The sequence below is a fragment of the Lissotriton helveticus genome, chromosome 12, assembly GCF_964261635.1.
Source record: "Lissotriton helveticus chromosome 12, aLisHel1.1, whole genome shotgun sequence".
In the NCBI taxonomy this organism is placed as follows: domain Eukaryota; kingdom Metazoa; phylum Chordata; class Amphibia; order Caudata; family Salamandridae; genus Lissotriton; species Lissotriton helveticus.
The window spans coordinates 73,175,759-73,192,092 of record NC_136073.1 but is presented as its reverse complement, the minus strand read 5'-3'; the positions used below and the strand labels follow the sequence as shown (position 1 = coordinate 73,192,092).

Below are 16,334 nucleotides of genomic sequence, written 5' to 3'. Positions count from 1 at the left end.
ATGTGAATCTATGAAAGACACCCTAATACTGGAGAAGAACAATTGTTACTTACCTGTAAACAGGTGGTTCTCCAGTATTGGTGTCTTTCATAGATTCACATGCGACCCACCCGCTCCCCTCAGAGGCTCGTTTCTCCTCCTAGACTCTTTTTGTCACTCCTGTGCTACAAAAATCTGAGGGCCTGAGCCTCTGAGGAGAAGGTTCGGGAAGGGTGCTTGCGCCTGATTGGCTGTAGTTTGGACTAACACAATGACATGGATATGTTATAAAAGTTTTTCTCTCTCCATGTATTTCTATGTGTGAATGCTAACTTGGTTCTTATAATTATTTCTGGTGTAGGAATTTGTGTTATGTTTTTACATACATATTTTATTGGGAGTTTATTGCTATTTTATTTACCGTGAGGCTCCCACTTCGACGACGGGGAATATTCAAGCATGCAAATCTATGAAAGACACCAATACTGGAGAACCACCTGTTTACAGGTAAGTAACAATTGTTCTTCCTCAACCAATTGTGATACCCTTTCAAATCAGCCAGAACATCACACTGATGGCCTTCTTTGCCTCAACCCACCCTTCCAAGGAAAAGGAGAGACTCCACCGCCTATATCCAAAAAGAGTGTTATCGTTCTGGAATGATCATACCTAAGACATCAAAAAGGACTATCAACTTTTTATTGGGGTTGCTGGAGCAAAAAAGGGAGCTCTGTGTAAAAGAGAACCATTCATGGTTTGCACTCTGAATCAAAATCTGCTACGCACTAGCCAAGAAGCAACCCACTTAGTACTTGTTAGCTTGCTCCACCAGATCTAAAGCTGCAACCATGGCGCTTGCTTGCAGAGTCCCAGTCCTAGACATATGTCAGAAAGCCTTGTAGGCATTGCTGCACAGGTTTGCCAAACAATACTGTCTTGACAGTCAGGTCCAGCATTTCACCCTTTCGGTCCTTCAGGAATTTCTAGTCTAACCAATTTGCACATCCTCCTCTGGGGCAGTATTGTTTGGGTATCTATTCTAAGATAAGGAATCTGCGGCTAGAAGTCTCTTTCAGATGAACAAGTTACTTAACTTTGGTAACACCTTATCTGGTAGAGGCTCTATCTACCTGCAGATTTCTTGTAGATCATCCCATTATCCCTGGAACTCACTTTGGCACACTTGTCACAATACCTCAGTATGGATCTGTGCCTAAGGAGCGGAATGTAGTCAGAAAACTGAGGTCAGCATGCAGGAATCGCGTGTATATAGGCACCTAGAATGACACGGACGACGCCTACGATTCCAACTCTGGGCCAAGCTGGTGCATAAAGGGGCAGTCTGATGTCTGGAGGTTATTCTAAGGTACGGAATCTGTGGCTAGATAGTCTCTACCAGATTAATACAATTCTATAAGCTCCTTGGAAAATATCTAGTACTGGAAATTAAATTATTCAACAGCCTGATGAATAAGTCTATATTCCACACATCCTTTAAAAAAGAGGAAACTAATATTTCCCTAAACTAGGCAAAGACTATGCTAACTGCAGCTTATATCATCCAGTAACCTTATGGAATTTGGATTAAAAGATATATATATGAAACTAATAGCTTCAGGAATGTCTGGCATGATGGCTTAAATGTAACCAAACAGGGTTTCTCCCTGTTAACTTACTTTTGGCAAATGCTCATTTTATGTGAGGAGGAATTTAGTATGCAGGAAATACAGGTCCTCCACCTTTTCTACCTTTTGATAGGTATTTTTTTTTGCTGTAGAAAAAGCTTTTGATTTAGTTAACTGGACTTTTTCATTTGCTGTAATGTACAGTGAAGTCAATATACCAAGACGCCTCTGCTGAATTAGGTATGGAAGGAAATTGCTTGGACAACTCTCCAAGTAAGTGTTGATTGCCCAATAGCAACCCTGCTATTGCACTGGATATTGACCGGTTATCAAGACTAGTCAAACTGAAGAAGGATATTGAAATAATATTAAATATTATTGATACTGAAATAAGCCCTAACATTAACCGAGCTGTAAAGATTTATATGCACAACATTGCTGTCTTCATGAATCCAGAAATACCAAATATGCAGAATACATTTCAAGTAATGTTTTACTTTTTGATATGTGTTTTTACTCCACACACCCTACACCTATGGTAAGTCCTGCTTTGCTATCTATTCTAAAGCCAAGGAATCTCTTGTTAGAAGTATCCATCAAAAGGACACGTTACTTACCTTTGAAAACACATTTTCTAGTGGATATTCTTATCTTATCACACATTCCTCACTTCCATTTTACTTTCTAAAAAGGGTCTAACTTAGAGACCTGCACGCTGGTACTGAAAATTGTTTGTGCTCTGTGTCAGAGGGCGTTTAAAGAGCCAAGCACGAAACTGATGTCAGTGCGCTGTGGTGGCGCTTAATTTGGCACTGCTCTGACACTTTATGGGATGTTGGGAGTCAATACAGAGCTAAATGGCACCACATAGCGCTGTATGGGATCACTACGATCAAAATTTCCAGAACCAGTTGGGGAATATTCTAAATGTTAGAAATCTGCATTTATATATAATGTGCACCAGAAAGAGTGTTGCTGAAGGCAAGTAACATTTTTATCTGAAAGAGACTACTAGCCGCAGATTCCTTCACATAGAATTACTCACAGGCATGAGACTGGATCCGGAAACTTTTTTGCCACAGCATCCCTGCGCGCCGGGGGCGGGACGACATCACGCGACTCCCCCCAGACATCATCCGCGCACGTGACGTCAGCGAGTCCACATAAGACCCGTCCCGGCACGCCTATGTCAGTTTTTTCCTTTTCCACGTGCAACGCGGATCCGGTCCTTGCTACGGGCCTGTTTCGGGCCCTTTTTTCTCCATTTATTTTGGTGGAACAGTGTGCGAATGCCTTTGGGCTTTAAAACTTGTAAATTTTGTGGGTGTCTTATGTCAGCGACGGACCCGCACCTCATTTGTATATTGTGTTTGGGGGAGGATCCCCGCACCACTGACTGGGTGGCCTGTCAACAGTTGAAGCCGAAGTCGCGGCAGGAGCGCCGCATGAAACATCTCTTGGCGCCTCTCCAGGTCGACGTCTTCCCCTCAGTCTGCTTCGGCGGATGGCTTCAGGTACGGCCGTGGTCGTTGTCCTCGTCCTTCTCCGATGTCACGTGAGCGTCGCTCCCCGGTGGGTAAGTGTCGCAGATTGTCCCCGGGAGATGGTTTCCGGCCTGCTGACATGGACTCTCCACGGGTGATGCGGCCCCGCGTGTCGTCCTATCCACCGTTTTCTGGTGTTGGGGCATCGAGAGTCCAAATGCAGACCTACGCGGTGGCTTTGCGGGCCTCGCTGACGTCTCCCACTCCTTCCCTTCTTGGGGCGTCGGCAGACCCTCGCCTTGCGCAGGGCACTCCGCGGCACCGCTGGTGGCGCCGGTGCTGAATCGTTCGTATCCAGGCTTGGAGGATGTGGTGCTGTTGGGGTGCGGCTCCTCTGGGGCACCTCCTTTAGGCCACGGCGTCTCTGGCTTGCCGCAAACTCCTGCAAGAGTCCCTGTGGTGTCGCGGGGGGTCACCGGGGCTCGGGACGCATCCCCGAGCCCCTCTCGGTCCTTTGACAAGGTGGTCCTGTCTAAGGCCGAGGAGATGCCGTTATGGCACCGGCAGCAGCTGGACCGTGCGGAGCCACAGGGGTGGGTGAACCCTCCTCGTCATGGTCCGGGTCGAGGCCGGGTGAGGATCCCTCTCCGGGCCCCTCTCGTCCCTCCCCACAGGCGGCTGCCTCGACGGAGGGCGAGTCGGAGGTTGGATCTTCTCTGGCAACGCCACGTGGGTTATAGAGCGATCTCTGCCTCATTCTGGGCCAGGCTGGCGAAGGGCTTCTTGTACTCCCTAGGCCTGTCTCGTTCCTTGGGGGGGGGCCATTCCAGCGGAGCTCCGGGGCCGGGTCGACTCCAGCTCTACTCCGGTCTCTGTTGCGCAGTGACTTGGAGGAACCTTGTCCGGCGACGCCGGATGGTGCCGACAACCCGCCTCAGGCTCCGCGCAGGGGTCGAACTGTGGATTCGTCCTCGGATGCTCCTTCTTCTCCGGAGGCAGCTGTATATTGGTGTCGTCCTCCCCGGAGAATGGTCGCCGTGTGGTGTCTTTTTCACCGGCTTCGAAGGGCGTCTCCCCGCCCTTTCTCAGGCAGAGGTGTTCGTCGGAAGAGCAGCAGGTCCCTCATTCTTCGGATACTTCTGACTTCCAGGTCTGGCACTTGCCCATCCCACTTGGCCTCGGGGACGGCCGCCTTAGTTTGCTGCCGTCTCCCACAGAGGAGCTGCTTTCTCCACCGCGGGGCCCTACGGAGGCGGGTGAGGCCTTCGCTCACGCGGTGTCCACGGCTGTGTGCATCCTGCGTATGGGTGACCCGGTGGCTCACTTTCCTGCAGACCATCTATTGGAGGTCCTCCACCAGGGCACTGGTGGTAGGGAAATCTTACTTCCCTTTGAAGATTCCCTCCTTTCTTCCTTGACGGGGGCTTGGAGGCATCCTACCTCAGGGGACCCGGTGCCTCAACATCTTCTGCACTGGCACCTCCCGGCGCCGCATGACCCGGCGTGCCTTTCCCTCCACCCCTCTGCCTCCAGTCCTCTTTTGCGGACTGCTTTGCCCTCCCTGCCGCTGCTGTTGACTCCACCATCCCGAGGGGCCCTCTGGCTGGACTCTTGGGGGCACAACATGTTCGCCTCGACCAGCGCTGCCCTATGGGCCCTGAACACCTTTTGTGTGCTGGCTCAGGCCTCCTCCTGTTTGTGCGACTCGGCTGAGTCTCTGGGATGGTGAACTTAAGGCATCATGCGTTGGATGGCCGGGAGCTTGCGGCATTTATTCTCCACTCCGTACATCCTGGAGGTGCAGGGCCGGGCCTCGGCTTCCTCGGTCGCTCTCCATCACCATGCTTGGCTTCGGGATGGAGTATTCCCTGAGAATATTCGGGAGCGACTCATTGACCTTCCGTTTGATGGCAGCCTGTTCAATGCCCTGGCTGACTCTGCCATCCAGAGGCTCTTGGCAGGGCTCCGTACTCCACCTCCTCCTCTGCCTTACCCTCCTCCTCCTCCTCCTCTGTCCCCTCCTCAGTGACTCCTGAGTCGGGTTGCTTCTGATAAATACATCTGCCGTGTGGATTCCTCACCTTGTGAATATCCCCTGCGTCAGCAACATTCGGAAATTCTTTTCGTAGCTTTGCGCCAACGTTGACTCGGACTTCATAGAGGCACGGCATTGCTCGCGACTCCGCTGACGTCACCGACGCCTATAATAGGCCCACGCCGGCGTGATGAAATCAGTTCCCTTTTTTCCACGTCGTCGACGCTAACGGTTTTCTAGGGATCATCCGTAGCTTTCACTGTAACTTTGTTACTTTGCATTGTTATTATTCCTTTATCTCCTCTTTCATCATCGAAGAAGACAGGTTTTAAGGCCTGTGGGGAATGCGGCAAGACTATGTCCATTACGGATCCACATGAATGCTGTTTGTGGTGTCTTAGCTCCGACCACGATGTCGAAGACTGCCGATCCTGTAAGAAGATGACTCCTAAGGCCCTCCGGGAGAGAGAAGCTAAGCTTACTGTTGCAAAGCTTAAAGGAAGTAAGGAGAAGAAGAAGTCGAAATCGCGGACTCGACGCTCAAGGTCAGGATCTCACTCGAGGTCGCGTTCGGATTCGTCATCGGTCCATGCTTCGAGGTCTTCGAAAAAGAAGCATAGGAAAAGGTCTCATGAATCCCGACATCGTTCAAAGAAAGACTCGGGTTCTAAGCCGAAGTCGCAGGTGAAGCTGGTATCTTCGGCTTCAGAAGAACATGACGCCGGAGGTGCGGCGTCGCATGCGAATTCGCCTGGTTCACCGAAACAGACAGCGAATCCATCTCCGGATCCATCCCATTCTCCGGAACGGGAGGATGAAGGTGAGGGGGAGACAGTTGGAGAGGGAGAGCCTCCGTTACCCGAAGGTCTGTCGACTCCGGTACACCAGCCTGAAGAGGAGGTCGACGTCGTATCCACTCCACGCCCTCAAGAGCCACCTGGGGGTTCGTACCCAGCCTTCCCGGCTCCAGGTCAGGATCCGACGCATTTTTTAAATGCGATGTATGGTATCTACTCCAGGGCTATGTACCCCTCTGGGATGCCTGTTGGTCCCACGGGTCCGATGGCATTTGGTCTGGGTACCCCCCAAACCTATGCCCCTGCACCTTTTATGCCATTTATACCGGCTCCGGCGCCGCATTGGCATCTTCCGACACCGGCGAGGCCTTCGACTCCGAAGCCATCGACGCCGAAGTCGATGACACCGAATCCTTCGACGCCGATTCCATCATCTGTGATGCCGCATCCCGAACGACGTCGTGGAAGTCTTCCTCGTCCGGCGTCGGGCTCGGCGCCGGCTCCGGCTTCGACGTAGTCGACAGTGGATCCAACGGCTTCGAAAGTCAAGCAGAGGTCGAGGCATGAAGCCCAGAGGCTTATGGAAGAAGAGAGTTATCGTGAGGAGTATTTGGAGGAGGGTGAGCTACAAGATCCTGATGACCCTTATGAGGATCTTTCGGTGGCCAGTGGTCTTGAACTGTCCCCTGAGTGGGATTTGGTTTCAGTATCAGACGAACCCTCTAAAGATGTGGCTCCTTACCACGTGGTAATTAAAAAAGCAGCAAGTTTATTGAACATTGCTTTACCTTCTGCTGAGTTCAAGTCAAATCTACTCACGGAGGTTCTTCATCTCCCTCATCGGTGATTGAACCACTGCTGCCCTTTAATGATGCCCGTAGAGATCCTATTTTAGAGGTTTGGAAGAAACCTTTATCAGCTCCAGCTGTATCTAGAGCTGTTGCCAGAAGGTACAGGACTGCTCCAGAAGACGCAGAATTTTATCCACTCACCCTCTGCCTGAGAGTTTGGTGGTACAGGCTGCCTGTTCCAAACGGTCTGCAGGAGCTTTTCCTCAAGTTCCAGCTGAAAAGGAGTCGAGAAAGCAGGATCAGGCTGCTAAAAAGATTTTCTCCTCTGCTAGTATGGCGCTAAAGTCCACCAATGCGACCTGCCTGATGGGTCGTTATGTTCACGCCCTTATGGATACTGTTAAACAGTTGGTACCCAAATTACCTGAGGAGGATAAAAAAGACTTCCAAGAAGTTATATCTGATACTCAGGCTGCAGCAAGGTAGGTGATTCAGAATGGGTTAGACACGGCAGACTCTGTGGCAGGTATCATGGGCTCTTCTGTGGCTATGAGGAGAGCTGCATGGCTGAAGTCTAGTGAATTTTCTTCAGATTTCCAATCTACATTGTTGGATCTCCCTTTCGATGGATCTGGCTTGTTTGGCAAGAAAGCAGACACTGCTTTCGAACGTTTTAAGGACAGCAGAGCGACAGCCAAGTCATTTGGCCTTCAGTCCAGGGGCACTTTTGGAAGGCGTACTAGGGGATTTAGCAGGTCTTCCTTTCGATCCTACAAATCAACGCAGCAGCAGCCACAGCAGCAGCAGAACACGCTGTACAGGTCTTATAGGGGCAAGCTAAGAGGCCGTTCTCGAGGCCGTCAAGCCTCCTCCTCCTCTTCCTCTTCCCCTTCCCAACCCCCTGCCAACGCAGCAAAGCAGCCCTAGATCCGCCATTCCGGATCATGTGGGCCCAGTGGGGGGCCGGCTTACCCATTTCCTACGAGATTGGGAATAGATAACATCGGATCTTTGGGTTCTCAATCTCGTGGGGAATGGATATGCTCTTCCCTTTCGGGAGTTTCCTCCAAATTACCCTCCTTGCCAGGGTTATTGTTCGGAGGACCACCTGCTTCTCCTGCAGGAAGAAGTCCTGGCGCTGTTCAGAAAAGGTGCGATAGAGGTGGTTCCGGAGCAGGAAAGGGGTCAGGGGTGCTACTCCCGGTATTTCCTGATCCCCAAAAAGGATGGCAGGCTTCGGCCAATTCTGGATCTCAGGATCTTGAACCTTTACCTAAAACAGGAAAAGTTCAAGATGCTCACTCTTGCACAGGTTCTTCAAGCGCTGCTAGAAGAAGACTGGATGGTGTCGATCGACTTGCAGGATGCGTATTTTCATATTCCCATCTTGAAGTCACACAGAAAGTATCTCCGTTTTACGGTTGGGTCGCAACACTACCAGTTTGCGGTCCTTCCGTTTGGTCTTACTACTGCGCCTCGAGTCTTCACCAAGGTGATGGCAGTAGTGGCTGCACATCTCAGGAGGTCGGGGATACCTGTATTCCCGTATCTGGACGACTGGCTGATCAAAGTGGAGTCGCCGGAGAAGGTGCTCCATCATCTGCAAGAGACAACTCAGTTGTTGCACAGGTTAGGTTTTTCGATAAACGTACCCAAGTCTCACCTGGTGCCCTCTCAGCACAACCTGTTCATAGGTGCGGTACTGGACACTACTGCGTGTCGTGCATTCCCTCCACCTCAAAGGATTCGCGACATACAGGAAATGATTCCTTTGTTCTACAATGGAGCCGTCGTTCCAGTCCTGAAGGTTCTTCGCCTGCTCGGTCTGATGGCTTCTTGTATTCTGTTGGTCAACCATGCACGCTGGCACATGAGGGCACTCCAGTGGTGCCTCCGCAGGCAGTGGTATCAGCACAACGGAGATGTCAGGGAGTCAGTGAGGATCTCCAGAGAAGCTGCAGCAGATCTGTCTTGGTGGAGCGTGGAAGGCAATCTGTCGCAAGGAAAGCCTTTTCAACTTCCTTCATCGGTGGCCACAGTAATAACGGATGCATCCACTCTAGGGTGGGGTGCTCATCTGGGGGATCTGGAGGTCAAGGGTCTTTGGTCTCCAGAGGAAAGGTTGCTTCATATCAACCTTCTAGAGTTGCGGGCGATACGTCTGGCGCTCAAGGCCTTCCTCCCTTCCCTTCGCGGTCAGTCGGTTCAAGTCCTGACAGACAACACGACTGCGATGTGGTACATCAACAAGCAGGGAGGAGTGGGGTCGCAGTGTCTCTGCAGAGAGGCTCTGCGTCTCTGGTCCTGAGTTCAGGACCATCAGATTTGTCTGATGGCAAATCATCTGGCCGGAGTTCAGAACGTTCGTGCGGACAGTCTCAGTCGGCCGTACTCTGCCGACCACGAGTGGAGGCTTCACCCGGACGTTGTTCACGACATCTTTCAGATGTGGGGGACTCCTCGGGTGGACCTGTTCACCACTCGCGAGAATGCTCACTGCCTGTCATTCTGCAGTCTCCAGTATCCAATGCAAGGAGCCTTGGGGGACGCGTTTCAGTTGAGTTGGAACTCGCAACTCCTTTACGCGTTTCCTCCCAGACCTTTGATTCCTCGGGTTCTGAGGAAAATTCGCCAAGACCGGGCCCAAGTTCTATTGATCGCCCCGGATTGGCCAAGAAGGGTGTGGTACTCAGACCTTCTCCACCTCTCCTCTCACCTGCCGCTCCGTCTCCCTCACAGGGCAGATCTCCTCTCCCAGATGGAGGGGCAGGTTCTACACCCCCACCTCCAGACCTTACACCTTCATGCCTGGTGATTGAACGGGGCAACCTGAGTTCTTTTTCTCTCCTGCCTGACGTGGTGGATGTCATCTTGTCAGCCAGGCGTGACTCCACTAAGTCCATCTATTCTTATAGGCGGTCAAAATGTATCGCTTGGTGTGGGGAGAAATCTATAGACTCTTTGAGAGCCCATTTGTCTGATGTTCTCCAGTTTGCCCTTTCTCTGGCGCAACAGGGGCTTGCTGTTGCCACGGTGAAGGGCTATCTTTCAGCGCTGTCGGCATTTCTCTGCTTGCCTGACCAGCCATCTCTTTTTAAATCTCCTGTGGTTTTAAGGTTTTTGAAGGGCCTCACAAATAAGTTACCTCCTACTCCTTTTATTGTGCCTCAGTGGGACTTAAATCTTGTTTTGACCTTTCTGATGGGTGCTCCTTTTGAGCCTCTTCACAAATGTCCTATGAGGCTTTTGACTCTTAAGACAGTTTTCCTCGTTGCAATAACCTCGGCAAGGAGGGTAAGTGAGCTTCAAGCTCTTAGTTCCAAGCCCCTTTTCTTGTCCATTCATGCTGATCGAATGGTTCTTAGGACCAGGGCTTCTTTTCTGCCTAAGGTGGTAACTCCCTTCCACTTCGGTCAATCCATTACCCTCCCTACCTTTTATCCTCCCCCACACCCTTCCAAGGAGGAGGAGAGATTACACCGTCTGGACCCCAAGAGGGCGGTGTCTTTTTACTTGGACAGAACTAAAGACTGTCGGTTGGATGACCAGCTCTTCATTGGCTTTGCTGGCTGCAAGAAAGGAAGAGCGGTCCATAAAAGAACTTTATCGAGATGGATCGTCCTCTGTATAAAGATCTGCTACTCTTTGGCCGGTAAGGAACCTCCAGAGGGTATAAGGACTCATTCTACTAGAGCTAAGTCGTCAACCTCAGCATTGGCTAGAGGTGTTCCTGTAGAGGATATTTGTAGGGTGGCAACTTGGTCTTCCCTCCACACTTTCGCGAAGCATTACTGCTTGGATTCCGAGGTGAGGAGGGATGGTCACTTTGCACGCTCTGTTCTCCAGGATTTCCTGGTCTAGAAGAGTGGACACCCTCCTCCGGAAGTGGGGACTGCTGTGGGACTCTATTCACAAGGTGAGGAATCCACACGGCAGATGTATCTATCAGAAGAACAAGTTACTTACCTTCGGTAACGCTTTTTCTGGTAGATACAATATCTGCCTGTGGATTCCTCACTGACCCACCCGCCTCCCCGTTGTCCACTCTTCTTCACCAGAGTTTCTATAATGTATTCATTTTATTTTCAAGGAGTTGTTTATTTCAAATGTTTTATTGCATTTGCTTCACTCTGTGTGTGTTACCTTGATTTCTATACTGCGTATACTGTGTATATGTCTACTGTCATTGGTCCGTTCGTGTGCCTCGAAGGCACGGAAAAAAGGGCGGAACTGATGTCATCACGCCGACGTGGGCCTATTATAGGCGTCGGTGACGTCAGCGGAGACGCGAGCGATGCCGTGCCTCTATGACGTCCGAGTCCACGTCGGCGCAAAGCTACGAAAAGAATTTCCGAATGTTGCTGACGCAGGGGATATTCACAAGGTGAGGAATCCACAGGCAGATATTGTATCTACCAGAAAAAGCGTTACCGAAGGTAAGTAACTTGTTCTTCTCGGCCTTCTTAGGCCGGTTGTTCTGGCTGGGGAGTGTGTTTTCTGGCCATTGCGTCCTTCCTTGGGACTTTGGCATTGTTGGCTGCTGGACAGCCCTTTTTGTTGATTTTGTGTGTTTGGAATTGTTGCGCAGACGTGGCCCTGAGATTAGGCCTTCTGCTTACTTGGGCTGCTTGTCAAGCCTTTCGCGGGGGTGTTTTGTTCCCCGTGGCTCTTTTGTTTTTCCTCTGCTGCGGAAGTTCTGTTGAAGAGGATTCCCATATTTTGGGACTTATCGTACCCTAGGTGGGGTAATGGTAGCTGTCATATGGCTTGCGCTCTGCTGGAGGGTTCTGGTCGCCTTCGAGTGCCGGTTCTCGATGGCGTTTGTTTAGGTTGCTTTGCTCTTTGAGGTTGTGTGCGCGGTCACTCGTATTGGTGTGCCCGGGCATCTCCTCCTCTCCCTGTTCTTGCCCTGAGGTCTGGGATGATCCTATGTTCTCCCTTGCCAGGCGCCGCCTACTCTGCCTTCCTGGGGCCTCGGGCTGTTCTTCTTGCTTCTGGCAGCTTTTGACTGCCAGCGCAGTTCTGGCTGGCAGGTTGTTCTCCACCTGGAGTGGGTTCGCCTTCTTTCCCTCGATTCCTTGGGTCTTCTAGGCTTCTCCGACCTTGCCCTTGGTTCCTCTTCAGCCTTCTTCTCCCTCCTATCCTTTTGGGGTCGGTGGGGGTCTGCTTGGGGGGTCCCCCTTGCCTGGCAGGGACGAGGTTCTACCTGGTCCACAGATCTGGTTCCCTGTGGAGGCCTCTGTTCTGTATTGGCTGATGGGGTCCTTTCGCATACCCTCCTTCCCAGGGGGGTATTGCTAGGGTATCTTTTCTACGTGAAGGAATCTGCGGCTAGTAGTCTCTATCAGATGTACGAGTTACTTACCTTCAGTAACGATGTATCTGGTAGAGACGATTCTAGCCGCAGATTCCTTCACGGCCCGCCCTTCCTCCCCTATTCTGCGAGGACCCTTAGGTTGGTCTTCGGTACTCGCCTCCCGATGGGGGGCTGTATCTCCTGTGAGTGCCTTCTTTGTTCTTGAAGGGTGGCTCCGTCTGGGGGCTGTTCTTTCCTCCTTTGGTTCTTTGGAGGATGGGTCCCGGTGTTTCGGTGCCCTGCTGCTCTGGCTACTCCAGGTTTGGGGGGGCTTGCTGTCTATCCCTGTCCTCCCTCCCCTCCCTTTCTTCCATTGCTATCCTCTGATTAAGAGTCATCTGGCCATGTCTTGCCCTTGTCCCTTGTGGGTAGTTGCCCTTTATGTTGGGGTGGCTTGGGGGTTTGTTGTCCCTGTCTGTGTTGGGACTGGTCCCCTTCCTTGCTCAGGATGGGGATCGTGGGTTTCCTACGTGTACCACGTCCTTACGCATGTTCCTTGCCTCCGGGGCATAGAGGTTGGAGGCTGTCTATGTGCTGGCAGAGTGGTTGCGCAGGGCTCTGCTCGCTTCTTCTTCTTTCCCTGCCTTGGGTTCTGCGGTGTGACACTACTGTGGGTGGTGTTGTTAGTCACCGTTTCTTTCCAAATGTTCTGCTTTTTGCACACTGTGCCCATGCTTCCACAGTTTTTTATCTGGTGTTTCCACATTGTGGTGCGGAAAATTCTCCGGAGAAAACTGACGTATGCACGTCGAGGCGGGTCTTATGTGACCTCGCTGACGTCACGTGCGAGGAAGACGCCTAGGCGGAGTCGTGTGATGTCGCCCCGGCGTGCAGGGATGCTGTGGCAAAAAAGTTTCCGGATCCAGTCTCACATCTGGGAGTAATTCTACGTGAAGGAATCTGCGGCTAGAATCGTCTCTACCAGATACATCGTTACCGAAGGTAAGCAACTCGTACGTCAAGACACTTGTGCCTCAGACTGTCTATAGTGTGTTTGCTTTCTGCAAAATTATACCACCCTCTTTTGGGAGAGACCAGGCATGACCTATACTTATATTTTGTAGATTCTTCTTATGTCCATGAAAGATATGAACATCGCCAAGCTGACCTCCATCGACCTGCCGCTATTCGCTGCCATCATTCAAGACCTCTTTCCTGGAATTGATACCCCATCAATAGACTACGGAAAGGTCAGCAAACTTTGATGCCTTGTTTTGATTTGGCATTTTATTTAACATGTATTTGAATTGTCAACCATGTACAAACCACCAAACTTTTATCTACAGCAATCTAAATAAATGTGCAGGTCCAGCATGGACATCGACCTACAGTAAATGTGACATTTAATAGACAAGTCACATAACTGCGGTATGTTAACACTTCTGGAGATCACAACACTGCCAATTTAATTGTTTCGAAGCAGAGACCAGAGATACAGTGACCGAAGAGCATGCATGTGTTTCACATAAAACCTCAGTTTAATGTTTGGAGTCAGGGCATTTCCAAGCTTCCCTCTTGAAAGTAGATCTAGCAACTATATTTAATTGGTTTTGGAGCTGAAAACTCTCTTATATACTCATCAACATACTGACTCTGTCCTTCATTCACATCTTCACCTTGCATTACAACCCCATCATTCTAAGTCATCCCTGATTTCCTCCCCAGCGTATAGATTTTGCAATATCAAACACCTTATAAATTTGCCACGTTGTTGGCACCAAAATTGGCAGACATGTTCGGGGCAGTGCTAGAGTAGGAGGAGGTACCTGGCTCACTGCGGGAATCCATAGTCTTGATCCTGAGCGAGGCGTGGTGCAGCTGACCTCATACATGCCAATAACATTACTATTTGCTGACTGTAAGATCCTAAGCAAGATTCTGGCGGACTGACTGGGCCCAATGCTCCTGCCGTTAATACACCCGGGCCAGAATGGGTAGGGTAGGAATACCTCCCAAAACATCCACAGGCTCTTTCATGTCCAGGATTGAGCTTTGGGTCGCTACCCGAGGGCGGTTTGCCTGGTCCTGGACCTGGAAAAGGCTTTTGACATCCTGGCCTGGCCATACCGTTTCGGGACGCTACAAAGGATGGGGCTGTGTCCTACCTTCAGAACAATTATACACAAATCTCACGTCCAGGGTACGACTGGGTAAATACATTTTACTGCCCCTCTAGATAGGGAGAGGCACCCGGCAGGGGTGCCCACTCTCCCCATGTTATTTGCCATGGCAATGGAACCTCTCGCGATACTGTTGCGCCAGGAGGGAGAAGCTTGGGGCATCCCAATAGCAGGTACATCGCACATTGTGTCTCTGTATGCAGACGACTTGTTGCTGTATATACGGGATATCGCAGCGGATCTCAGTTCCATATGGAATACACTTTCGGACTTATCGGCTGCTGCAGGGCTGAAGGTCAACTGGGCAAAATCCATTTTATACCCTCTGTACCCAGACCTTCCCCCACGAGAGATAAGATTCGGAGACTCAAGTATTGCTTGGAATACATGCGTCCCACGATACCTTTGCATTCGACATTATCACTGTCCCACTGACTTATTCGAGGGTAATCAATGTAGAGCCATAGCGGGAGCTAAAGCCCGAGCAACCTTCTGGAAGGCTCTGCCTCTAGCCCCAATAGGTAGTATAGCCTTAGCAAAACTTACTTTAGTGCAGCAATTTCTCTACTACTTTGCCAATACCCCTGTCATTCCACTCACTCTTTCTTCCGCGAGCTGGATACCTTATTGAGCTCCCTTATTTGGGGAAACAGATGTCAGAGAGTGGCCCTTTCAAAGCTGCAACTCCCAGCAGACCGAGGAGGACTGGGGGCACCTTCCTTTGAAGCCTACTTCCTCATGGCGCAACTCCAATGGCTGTCTCGATGGACAGCGGGGCGACATCTGGGGGAGACCGCCTCGGAGATAGGATCTATTTTGGTGCAGGCTATTTGCTGCCTGATCCTCCCCGGCACCTGTCCTGAGCCAACATATCCCATACAGGTGACGGTAGCACATGCATGCATGTTACGCATTCACCGCATGTCTGGCGGGACCCCCTTGTATACCCCTCTATTCTCGCTAGCCAGACTCTCTTGAATCGGAGGATACTACTCCACTCGGACAATGCAATTCTGGACGAACCGCTCGGTCCTAGAGGTTGGATCCCTGTCCACTGAGGGTCAACTATTACCGTTCGACGAGCTCTCGGAGAGGCAGGCCTCCCACGGGTGTGGTTCCTGCTCGATAGACAAATAATCCTAAATTGCCACCGCCTTTGAAACCTCTCAGGGGGGAACCCGCAATACACCCGGTGCTCTACGCAATACTCAATATGGGCATGGGCCGACACTTAATTACATGGCTTTATAAAGCAATCTGAGATCCACTGCCATTACACTAACCCCGCTGCAATAGAAATGGGAGGAGGAGATAGGTTGTCCACTACATGATAAGGAATGGGAAAAGGCCCTAGAATACCTGAAGAAAGTGTCCTGCAATGCTCGGTTTCAACACATACAGTTCTCTTCCAGCGGATCCTCATCAAAGTCATAAGCACTGACTATTCCCGCCAATGTGCGGGGACCCCAGAAATAATAAAAATTATATATGAAAAACATATATATACAGATATATACAGATATATATATATATATATATATATATATATTTATATATATGGTAGAGCAAATTGCGCAAGCGCTTTAGTGAGGGCTCACCGCAGCATCTAAACCTCCGGTTTGTTTATGGCCCCCAAGCAAGGACTGAAGGCTCCCTCTTTCATTGTACGAATGTCCGACGCGTTTCGGGGCCAAAACCCGCCCCTTCTTCATGGACTGGAGAAAGGAATACACCAAACTCAGCTCGCATTTCCCAAATACGTTTTATTCGGGAAGAAGGCGTGTTCCGCCCTGAGTGGGTGGAGTTACGACACCTAGACTCTTGGAAGATGTAGTCAAGCGAGTCGAGAAGTTCATTAAACCCTTAAGTAGGTTGGCGTTTCCTTGTGTTTATAATGTCATTAAAATCCTTGAGTAGGAGGCGAGGGCAGTCTTCAACTCTCGCTGAATTAAAAAGTAGATGCTGTGCTGGCAGGCGATGATAGTTTCCATCGTCACAGGCTTCAGATGCATGGATACTTGTTCCGATACTGTAGCGGAGCTCCTCACCCCGACCATGGCAGGCCGTGAAGTATATGGTAGAGCAAATTGCGCAAGCGCTTTAGTGAGGGCTCACCGCATGCGTTTAAACCACCGGTTTGTTTATGG

At 50.6% G+C, this 16,334-nt stretch overlaps 1 protein-coding gene across 2 annotated transcripts in view; it reads left to right on the top strand.

The window, feature by feature from the left end:
• DNAH2 (dynein axonemal heavy chain 2) overlaps positions 1 to 16,334 on the top strand; it is a 3,497,426-nt gene that overhangs the window by 1,412,124 nt on the left and 2,068,968 nt on the right. For both annotated transcript variants that reach the window (XM_078670326.1, XM_078670327.1), the window contains one exon: positions 13,132 to 13,257. In XM_078670326.1, the coding sequence (XP_078526452.1) occupies positions 13,132 to 13,257 (126 nt within the window). The remainder of the gene's footprint in view (positions 1 to 13,131; positions 13,258 to 16,334) is intronic.